Here is an 11956-nt window from a genome sequence, read left to right on the forward strand (position 1 = left end):
GGGCCACATTTCAATGCGCAATTGTCTGATTGTGCTAAAGTTGCATTCAATTTTAATGCACTAATTATTTATTTTGCATGAATTAAAATAAGAGAATAAACACCTATTATGAATCCAAATTTTTCTTTGCACAGAAACACACGCATGGACAAGTACATCATCAGCTGTCAAAAAAGCCAAAAAGCATATATATATATATTTATATATTTATATAGAAAATTAAGCTTAAAATTTCAATTCAGACAAATAAATTCATGTACATCTTCATGTTCCTCGTCTAAACTGGCTCAAAACTGTAGGGCTGTATAGCTCTAGTTCTGCTCGCCATTTTTGTTGCACCAGTAATGTTGAGTTGGGGTTCTGAGGGGCTATAAGCTAGTGGGAGAGCGTGTAAACAAAGGGAGGATGGGAATTAGGGGTGGGCTTACTCCACACCAACAGCCCGACAACTCAGAGGCCGCAGAATCTATGACCTAGAAAACACCACAATTTATTTTTTACTTTGGCTAAAAACAGCATATTGAAAATATCTCTGGAAACACTTTTGCAATAGATCAAAAGATGATTGAAGTGGGACTTTAAAGACTATGCAAGCCATATATTAGTGGGATTTTTATATGTAAACAATAAAGCATTAAAGCTTGTGGCTACTTCTAGCAATGTATCCACAATATGCGAAAATCACAGCTAGTTGAAACAAGATTGCCAATCTGATTTCCCACAAGCATTTTTTTAAAGTCATATGTCACAATTAAACAAAGATAAAAGCAATATTTTCACTTCAAATCATTGAAACAATGAAATAGTTAGTAGATTTTACTTTTCTGTGTTCTTTTGCATTTTATGAAGTGCAGTCAATTGGAAACTACAAGTAACATTAAAGTAATTCTGTGGAAAGTGTTCTAAATCTTAGTGTAAATTAACACTGATTGTTTTTAACCCTTGTGCTATCTTAGATGACCCCACCCTTACATTGACGTGTTCTCCCTACCATGACAAAAGTGGATAAAGGTGAAAAGATTGTGTATGTAATCCATGGACACCAGTGAAGATCAGAAATCATTGAAGAAAAAAGGTTCAGCGCACTGTCTAGTGGGTCTAGATGACCCAACTCCCAATGGTGAAGTGCCTAGGATAGCACAAGGGTTAAGCAATTGCATCAAATAAACAAAAAGCAGTGGATGGATGTTTCATGTTCTGTGATATCGTTATGTGAAAAATGGGTCACTTTGGGAAAGCTATGAGTTAGCTGGTAAAAAGGCATTTCAAAATACTCTCTAAACAGTCAGTGCAGGCCCATTAGTGAGATGTTAGCACACAACAGAAAGTACCACTGTTAATCCACAAATAAGGCAGGAATCCACTAAACCCTTTCATGTGAGAGTGTTAGTGGGACCTTCAAAGAATATACAGGACTACCTGGAGAATGGTTTTCTGTAAATGTGAACTGTAGGTAAGAATGCTGAAGTGATGCAACAACTCTGCAGTAGTTTGCAGATAAGTCATCGTCTTGTTGTAATTATTACAATGAAGAAACTTACCTCTGGACTTCCCCTATAGGCCATCCTGTTGCAATGTGCTTTTTTAATAGAATGTTGAAATGTTGTAAGTGGGGAATACTTACAAAAGTACGTTTTGTGTTTATAACAATTTACCACAGACCTAATTCCACCATTTGCAAATATTACAGACAGATTTCAGTAGTCTGAAGGAGTGTCAAGACCAATCTATTTTGACCAAAGGTGTTTTGTAAGGTACAATTACTCACTATTCCTGAGTTCTTCCTTTGACATGTCTGGACGTTTTTTATGAATGCCACACGGTTTCCAATATTAAACAAAGACACATAGTGGGAAATAAAAGGTTTTATATAGTGAAGACAAAATTACAGGAATAAGGATTCTAAATGTTCTACACACACAGGTATTTATCAGTACACTCTGTTCACTCCTACTAGAGACCTACATCCAACCAAAACAAACACATGCACGGCTACAAAAGCGTCAGTGATAATGACAAACTACTGTATTTATTGGAGAATAAGCTGTGGATTTTTGCATAGTTTGGCTGAGGGTGCGACTTATATGTGTGTAAAAAAGAAAAGTCTCATGTGTTCATTAGTTTCCCAACAACAACCTCTACAGGGCATTGTAGGTGCGTGTCATTTTTTTGCATTGCTGAAGAAGCGCCGGCCTAAGTGGAGTTGGTCCAAAACAACACAAATGATGAAGAATTCAATTAACTTAGTAATTTAAAGTGATATAAAGAGTTTGGTTGATTTGTTATATGTTCTTCATTCTTATCTTAATAATTGTTTATATATTACGCGACTAGAGACTTATTCAGTTCCTTCTGTGTTTCATAAACTACATAGAGTTTCGGTAGTAAAGCGTGCATATATTCAGTCTATTATTGTTATCTATTTGTCTTTCAAGATGAAATGTCCGTTCTTGTTCCCATGTTTTGTCAAATAAATTTTTCCCAAAAGTGCGTCATATGATTTTTTTCTTCTTTACTATGCATTTTTTGCCATCTGTGACTTATACTCCAGAGGAACTTATAGTCTGAAAAATACAGCAACACATCAACAGACCCAGGTGAAAGACAGTTTTCAATAGAATGGAATGCTAATGCTCCATGTATATTTCTGTCAACATTTTTTTCCTTTACCCTTGAGCTCCTAAAATACATTGCCTTTTATTGCTATGTAAAAAGAAGAACATCTCTTTCAGCCTCAGTTGTGTCTCCACTTCTATTTCTTTGACTCTTCAATTTGCTCCACCTCGCTGGACTCATCCACCACTTTGCCATTCACCATAGTCTGAGTCACCACTTTCACAATCTTCCTGGTGCGGACATCAGGTTCTCCTGCAAACCCAAGACAGACAGGAGGATTAAAAGTGGAAAGATGCAAACACATCTGAAGGCAACTGATAAAGTTACAGATCAGAGAAAAATGTCACCTTGCTGCCCTGAAATCTCAACAGCAAACCTACAATATACAGTAAATCTCCCCTCAAAACACAGCTAAAGTAAGACTTCATAAAGTTCAACCATATATGGTGGTATAGGATGAGCTGAAAGATAAGTGAAATTGTAAAGAAAGCAAGACAAAATAAAGGATAACAAAGGATGTAATTTAGACACAGATCATTTAAAACATGGCACATTAGTCAGAGTTAATGAGACGTTTCTGATCTGAATGTTTGAAGAGTGGAGCGAGTGGCTTAAAGAAAGAAGAAGAAGCTGTTGTCAAAGGGACATGAATAGAAACACTGAAATGAATGACTCTGGGGTTTGATTAAAAGCTCTACATATTTAACTTTCTTTGCAGACAATGCTGCTCTCTTTCTCTGTTTTTCTTGTGATTCAAAAGCTGAACATTTTCAAAGCAGCCTCCTGTTTGCTAACTCGTCACCACGAGTCACGTGGGTTCAAACACAGTTACTACGTAGGGATAACAGCTGTCACACCTGCGGTCTTAGTCACAGGAGCGCAGGTGTGACAGCAGTCATCCCTATGTAGTGAGTGCTGTCACACCTGCGGTCGTTGCCATAGGAACTGAGCTGTGATTATTGCTGGATGTTTTGGACGTGTCACAGCATTTAGGATGATTCTGTCTGTCTGGCTAACAAAAATACAGACGAATGAAAGAAAATGGAAAAAGATGACAATTCTGGTATCTTTATCAAAAAGACTGTTAAAAAAAACGTACTTTTAGGTGGGGGAGGAACCTCTTTGGCTCTGAAAAGAAAGAAAGGCAGAAAGAAAACCAGTTAGAATGGTATTCATAATAAACAACCACATAAATATGAAATTTTATATCTAATTTCTTCCAGTATACCAATCTGCTAGTGCAAAACAAAGATTCAAACTCCTCCACTTGTTCTAAATAAACACAACAGATCTCTGTATTGTTCATTTTTTCTGACTTTACCACTTTATTTTTTTATCCAAACAAAAGTAAATTGTACCTTTATCCTCTAAATTGGTTTATTTGCAAAAAAAGTTAGATTTTTGAAATCCCTTTTTACAGTAACTGAACCTCCTCTAGGCTGATTAAAAATGATGGTCATTATACTTTAAGTTGTAACTCTTTCATGCTTTTTCTCCTCAAAATTGACAAAAATATAATTAAAAAAATATATAAATTCATTTTTAAACCATAAATGTTAAGATGCAATGTATGACATAATGATTCTTGTATAATGTGTATTACTCATTTTTTTAGTTTTTTCTCTTAAACATAAAATAGGTGGTAGATGGATGGTAGTTTAGATTTGAAACTGCCTAAACTTCATATTAGGGAATGTTGCTAAGCGGTGGTTTGGGGTTCAATCCATAGCATTTTCGCTTTCGGTGAGTTTTCCCATTTGGATCAACAAATAGGCTAATCTTTATACAAGGTGGCCCAAGCCACTTCAGCCAGTTGAGGTGGCTTGGGTGCCTGGTCCAGATGCCTCCAGGACGCCTCCCTGGGGAGGTGTTCCGGGCATGTCCCACTTGGCAGAGGCCCCAGGGAAGACATTTGGAGAGACTACATGTCTTGGCAGGCCTGGGATCGCTCAGGGTTCCCCCAGAGTAGCTGAGGGAAGTGGCCACGGAGAAGGAATCTGGGCATCTTTGCATGAGCTGCTGCCCTCATGCAACCTGGTCCCGAGTGGAAGAAGATTGATAGATGGATATCTTTAAATTTTCCTTTTGTGTCTTACAGAAGAAGCCTCATTTGCGTTCATGTAACTAAAAAATTGTGAAAAATGTTGAAAGACTTAATTTGATACCCATACTTTGATATATAAATCCAATCGTGTTCTGGTATATTTCTACTTTTTTACACCAATATTGTTCAAAGTACTTTGGCCCAATGATATCTCAACAGACGTGCTTCATAATCAGAGAATTCTACATTCAGAATCCTTAGTTATATATAATAAAAATATTGTATAAAGCGTGCGCATCAGGAATTGATAAATAGTAAATGCTTTAACATGTGGAAATAAAAAATATCTTGGAGCCAAAGAATCTAAGCAACTACCAACTTGGAGGGGACTCATTATGGAACTTTTTCTGATTGTAATTCTTCTTTCATAATATTTAGAAATTAATACATTTCTCAGACAATAAAAACAATAGAAGAGATACTTATACGCTAATAAAGATATTATTAGTGTAGGGGCAAAGTTGCTAGTAGCTGCAAGCTGACTCCTTTAGGAAGAGTCAGAATGACCAAAAGCATTACTATAAACGCCACTATAGCAACAACCGGAATTTTTTTTTCTTGTCCATTTTTTGTTTATATAAAGTTTATATAGCTTAACTAAAAGAATCATACACCTGAGCTAGATGGCCTTTTCAAAGACAAACTGTTTTTACTGCCAACATCATGTTTGCTTTTGTGGACACACTGAGTCATACGGTGTCATTTTTAATCAGGTTGCACAGTTTTTTTGTTTCGTTGTTCCAAACAGGGGTTTTAAATGTGTTCTTTAGTTTTTAACCAAAGAATACATGTTGATCAGTTAAAACATGGTACAATGTGTTAGCAATGTAATAATATCTTTAACTCGCCTAAAAAAGATTTTGAAAAAGTTCAAATTTTAATGCAGACAACCAAGCAAAATAATGTTTCCAGAAGAGAATTCCCACAAATGGAGCTCTATGTTGATGAAGGTGTGATGGGATTATTTTGTCATGCCGTTTGGCTTTCTACAAACCTCTTCATGCTGTTGAACTTACATGTTAACTTACAAAAGTGTTTGTACGGATGAGTTTAGTTAGTCCCATCCCTGAAAGCGTTTAATCAACAAAGTTTGATGACTTGTTTACTTTTGTGACTTTTTGTGATCTTTAAGATAAGGCCCTTTTTTTATGTCTTCTTAATTTTGTTGTAATAAATAGACAGGTAAAGATGCCACAACTCCTGATGTCCTGAACCATAGAAATGTAAACATAAGACTTTAAAAACAAACACCAACACTCACGCTTCTTCTCCTTCTAGCAGGCGCCTGTACGTGGCGATCTCCATCTCCAGGTTCTGTTTGATGCGGAGAAGCTGCTCATAGTCAGTTTTGGTGCGCTGCATGTCCAGCCTGAGCTGGGAGAGGTCATCCTCCAGCTGGCTCAGGGTGACCTGCAGGCGCTCCATTTCAGTAGAATATTTCTGGCCGGTCTCGGCCAGATTTCCTTCCAGAGCTGCTATCTGAGAGGGACAACACCACAGTTTTACAAACAAAAGTCTACTAAATGAATTCAATTTGCAATGTTTTTTTTTTAAATATTGAAGTTAAAGTTTGTCTGTAATAACTCAAAGCCAATCATAGACAGAGACTATGGTCAGATTCTGTTATTGTCCTCATTACAGTGTCTGCCGATCAGGCAACCAACGAAAATAGCACCCAGAGAAAACACCCACATCCTTCTACTAAGCCACCCCATGCTACAAAGCACCTGAATCCCCTACGCCCTTGCACGTCTTAACAATGTGGGAGAACATGCTCACTGTCAACAAAGGATTTGCAAAAAAAAAGCAAAAAGAAATTCCCAGACTTAACAAACTGGGGAAATGTACAGAAAAGCATGAAACTGTTATTGAAAACTATTTAAAGGATTTTCTATGTCTGTCTGTCTTTCATAAAATAACATAAATGAGTTGGGCTTTCTCAAAAGTGAATACTTTGAACTATTTTTGAAGCACAACCGCAGTGTTTGCTCAGCTTAAAGTGTATAATTTATACATTGTGCAGCTCTAAGAGTGGAGCTCAGCATGTCAGGTTTCAGCATTCAGAAAGGGGAACCGCACAGACGTGGATTACAACTTTTTCTGTGAAAAGGGACACTTCATTAAACCCTTTAATGATATCTTAGCATGCAACTTCACCTAATGTCTGCGTTTCAGTTGCATCAGCTCACCTGCTTGTGAAGGCTGTCCAGCTCCACTTCCAGGGTCTGCAGGAAGCGCTGCCTCTCAGTCAGCTCTCCCTGAGCTCCTCTTAGTGCTTCATTGCTCTCTCTTACCTCATTCTGCACTGTCTCCAACTAAAGACAAAACCAAAATTACCATAAAATATGTTATTTTGCTTTTTATTTATATTTTTTTGGGGGGGGGGGCATAACTCCACAGAAAAATGATTGCAAAACACTGGAGCAATCCCACACCTTCTTGCGATACCACTGCTCGGTCTGCTCCTTGTTCTTCCTGACAATCCCTTCATACTGGGAGCGCAGCTCTGACAGAATGGTGCCCAGTTCTGGCCCAGTGGCCGAGTCCACCTCCACGTTCACTTCATCCCTGGCGATGCGAGACCTTACCTGCTCAAGTTCCTGAAAAGCAGACAAATGTTAGTTTTCATAGATGAAAAATCTTTTTATCAAACCTTTTTCTTTAGCAGCTGCTTTGTGTCTCCAAAGTCTGTTTTATTTTATTTTTTACCACATCAAGAGTGCTGCCCAAAATTATTTTTCAAATGTAAAAAAAAGTTGGGAACTTGCTTTTCCTCTTGTACAACCTCCTGTTACTTTCCGGTCACTTCCAATCATGAAGATTATTTCTAAATGAAAGTCAACATTTGCCAGAGGTATCAATAATGTCAGGTAACACGAAAACATCGGCTCAAACAAGCCACTAAAGGAACCAAAAGGAAGGAGCAGTTTTGTGAAACATACACCACACTACTACATAAAGGATGTGGCAGCATTTTCATTATTTAGGCAGGCTTTATACATCTTTGATGGGACCTAGCTCACCTTACATATGGCCTTTTAGCTCTAACCCACCCACTGCTGCCAAGGTCTACAACTGATCCCTTTCACTGCCTCACAACGGTGATATTGCATTTTTGCCTCATTCTTAAACAGCATTATATTGTCTATAATAGCTGCTACAACTCATACTTTAAAAAAAAAAGAGTTCATCTTTGTTAGAAAATTGATTGTACCTAAACTTTGAGTACAACAGAAATGGAGGGAAAAAAAGCAATCTAATGAAAAAGATGCATAGAAAAGTCACACATAGGTAAAGAAAAGGTCACTGCTTTCTGCACAGCTGTTAAAAACATCCCACAATAGTCAAATAGGAGAAAATGTTGCAGGGTTGGAGTGGTTGACATTCTGCAGGGTCAATGGAATGGGAAGGGATCACTTAGAGAACATCACAGAGCTCAAACATTGCATCATTGTCATTTACTGCAATGATCACCTGATTGGATCTGTTTGATTACTTCATTGAGAGAGAAAAGTACATCATTAACTGCAACATGATAAGTTCATCTTTATTTATCTTTCACTCAGGGGCCACTCTGAATTAGCGGATTGTGTGTGAAGTGCATTTTTTAAGCAACCAGATCTACCTGCCTTTTAGGTCTGTAAACAAAGTTTCACTTTTCTGCACAAGAAAATGGCCTTTATACTGTTATTTTGGGGCACTAGTGTCAAACAACGTGCTGTTTGTGGAAAGGAAGTGAGCCAAAGGGAAAGCGAGACGGCACAAATGCCTGCCTGGGACTGAGTGCTGTTAAACACAGAGGTGAAAGAGCTTCAGATCATGTAATCGAGGGGGTATGTGGAAAGAAAAGGGATCAACCTGGAGGGAGATGATAAACAGACCCACCTCCTCATGGTTTTTCTTGAGGAAATAAAGCTCCTCTTTGAGGCTGTCCAAGTCTCCCCTCAGAGAGGCAATGATCTGTTCGTGGTCAGTCTTGGCCTTTTTCAGGGCAATGCAGTCTCGCTCCACAGACTGACACATCACCATCTCCGTCTCCCACCTTATGAAGTTCAGAAATGAGATAATGAAACAAGCTTTAATGCAAAGTGATGTTTATTAATAGCAGCATTTGAGCCTTTTTTACTACTTTACAATTTGCTCCATTAACTTATCTTTTTGGTTTTTTGTGACTATGCTTGATATCAATCTTAATAGTACAACCCTAGCTTATTTTTACAAATATATTTTCAATTGTAATACACAATAATTCAACAATCAACCTGAAACTGTCCAAATACTCAATTTTGAGTGGAGACTTACAAAAATTGAGATCAAATTGTTTTTAAAATTTTATAGCAAAAGATCACACATGTAGAAACAAAATAAAGATGCATAAATCCACAAACAAAGCAAAAACTAGGTTGAAACCATGTGAAAAATATCTAAAAAGCAGGCAAAGCTCCACTCAAAGTTCTAAGGATTTATTCCAATGGATGAGACAATTATGTGTCATAATGTGTCAACATTGCTGCTCCAGACTGCAGTCCTGTGTTGGTCCTAAAAACCTGCTTGTTCAGATTTGATAAATGGGCCAAAAAGGGTTAAAGTCCCACTTCTCATCAAAATAAATGGCATTTGCCAGTTTTATCACACAAGGACAGTGTTTGATAGTTTTACTGTAATCATTAAGTACTCACTTTATTCTGAAGTCATCAGCAGCCAACTTAGCATTATCGATCTCCAGCATGAGACGAGCATTTTCCAAGGTCCTCTTCCTCACCTGGAGAAACATTAACATTTGTGATAGGCGTGTCTGCAAACTCAAGCTTCTTTCTGCATGTGATGCTTCAGGGATGATTGCCTCATTGCTCAACCTTGACATTTATAGAGTTTGTGTATACATGTAGTAAGATAATACTGCATGGAGGAGCTGGTGATGGCAACAGAAGACTTTTAAAACGTTGTTTTAAAAGGGTGAAATAATGATTAACATTATCTTGGCTTGGGCATTTGTTAATTAAAAGACTGTGGACAGGTCAGATTCACTCAGGCTCTCCGTCCCACCTCCTGCTCCACAGCATGGGCTTGGGCCATCATGGAGTCGAGATCATGGCCTTTGGGAATGCGCTCGATCATCAGCTGCTTAATTTTCGCTTCCAGGTCAGCGTTGGAACGTTCCAGTGAGCGCACCTGAAGGAAGCAAAGAGTAAGGAATTGCTTCAGGTTACAGCCTTTTGTGATACTTTATTTTGTACTGTTGATCTTTAGTAAGAGTCTTGCAGCCTGACCTTATCCAGGTAGTTGGCCAAACGGGTATTCAGACTCTGCATGGCCTCCTTTTCGTTGGTGCTGTTGCCATGCAGTCCATTAAGTTGGAGGCTGTTTGGCCCGTTGAGATCCTGGCCGATGGAGGCTGAACGACTCAGCGGGCTGGCGGTGGCGAAGGATACTGAGGCGCGCGAGCGGCTTCGGTTGGTGTCCATTAGGGAACGAGTGGAAAAAGAGGGCTGTCGGTTCACAGAGTAGCTTCTCACTGAGATGCTGGATGCCATGATGGGTGCCTGTTAGAAGAGATGGAGAACAAAACACAGGCAATTTCAGATGATCAGCTACAAAAAAAGAAAACTTTCACAAAATTTTTTTTAAAAACAATAAACCTAAAATGACAGGGCTTTTATAGACATTAAATAACAAGAGTACAGCTTTCCTGTGGCTCTCATGCAAATAGGTTTCCTTCTTGAATTTCCTCAGCCTCATGAAACAGGCTTAACTTAAGTTTCTGCTTCCTCTCCGCCAGCACAAGTACAGTCAGCAAGTGGACATTCAAATCATTCTCCGCTTCATAGATAGGACCAGTGTGTGTCATTCTTTGCAAATTAAACTTCAGCCCACATGAAAATGTAAATGAGGAGAGTTGCAGCTAAGAAGAGAGCCTCTCAGTGAAAATGGAAACACTTTTATCATCTTTTACCTCCATCTTCTACCACTATCATGAAGATGCCATTAAATTTAATCACTCCCAAAATATAGGAGGGGAAAAAACCGGACTCCTTAATTTTTATTATTTTACCATGCTCATTATTTCACTGCAATCCAGTTTATGTGAACACATTTCATCCTCAAACTGTTTCTTTCACAATCCTAGACGGCAAGCAGAATTATTGCTTGTTTGGAGGTCAGACACAATGTGAGTCAGTTTGTGCTTTGTTTGTGAGTCTGTGTGTTGCGTGCAAGTGTGTCTTGGTGTGCAGCCTTTCAGTGGCAGATTAGGAGTCAAGGGAACCTCTCTGTGTCGCTGTCACTTGATCCTCCCAACACTGTTTCCCACAACACTACAAAGACGGAGTCAGCAGCAGACAGGCAGTCCTTGTTCACATGAAAGATAGAGCTTGGGAAAATGATCTAGAAAATATTCTGAGGGAATTTCAGAGGCACAAGGAGTCACTTTGTTCAGCAGGAAATGGGCTGTCATTTTACTTTTTTCTTTATCTTTTCTTGCTGTAACAGGTGAAAAATGACTCAAAGCAGGGTAAAACAGGATTAAATATAAGAAAGTTTAGGTAACTTCAGTTTTCAATCATAATTTAGATTTACATCTATTTGTTACTATTAGTCAATAACCAGATGTGTTCTAGCTGAAAAGATTTTGAAAAAAGTGAGATTTTCTTACCAGGGGATTCTTTAGGTCGAGTCAAACTGAGATCCAGAAGAAGGGAAGTAACTGGCTACTGATGCTGCAGGTGTGCTTATATTCAGGTGAGCCGGAAGTGGGAGGAGCCACTCTCTGTGAGGTGTTCTGCTCTGTTTAAATGAGGAAAAACAAGACTGCTCATGAAAATAACACACCTTTCCACTTAACCTGTGCCACTGTGAGGAAATATGATGCACTGCTGGCTTAAGGATTCCTCAGTGGTTCCTAAATGGGGGTGCTTGCCTAACCACTGTTACAATGAAGGATCCATCTCTGTTACCGTGTGAAATTCTTTTCGTTGCGACTTCTTTTTTGCTTTGCTTAATTTTTGCATAAGAATCGAGAGTTAAATATGACTTTAGCTGAGTTAGGTCTTGTGACTAAATTGTGATCTAAAAAAATGGGAAAAAAAGATGATGTTGCAGTTATGTGAGCAACAGAATGAATGAAAAATGGGATTTTAAGGTTTTTGTCGGATACGTTTGTTTACCTGCTCCTATACTCATTCATTCATTTTTAAAAAAAATTTTTTGCTCCTATATAGATCGAAATAAGTAGAACAT

At 38.3% G+C, this 11956-nt stretch overlaps 1 protein-coding gene across 1 annotated transcript; it reads right to left on the reverse strand.

Moving 5' to 3' along the window:
- Positions 1-1849: 1849 nt before the first annotated feature.
- On the reverse strand, positions 1850-11690 carry LOC101156182 (keratin, type I cytoskeletal 18). Its single transcript, XM_011481869.3, has 10 exons — positions 11373-11690; positions 9991-10263; positions 9767-9892; positions 9400-9482; positions 8606-8762; positions 7156-7320; positions 6910-7035; positions 5982-6199; positions 3716-3744; positions 1850-2868 (listed from the first exon to the last, which is right to left on the reverse strand). The coding sequence occupies exons 2-10, from the start codon at positions 10252-10254 to the stop codon at positions 2753-2755; spliced, it is 1284 nt and encodes a 427-aa protein (XP_011480171.1). The 5' UTR covers positions 10255-10263; positions 11373-11690; the 3' UTR covers positions 1850-2752.
- Between the last annotated feature and the right edge of the window lie 266 nt (positions 11691-11956).

The sequence above is a fragment of the Oryzias latipes genome, chromosome 12 (assembly GCF_002234675.1).
Source record: "Oryzias latipes chromosome 12, ASM223467v1".
In the NCBI taxonomy this organism is placed as follows: Eukaryota; Metazoa; Chordata; class Actinopteri; order Beloniformes; family Adrianichthyidae; genus Oryzias; species Oryzias latipes.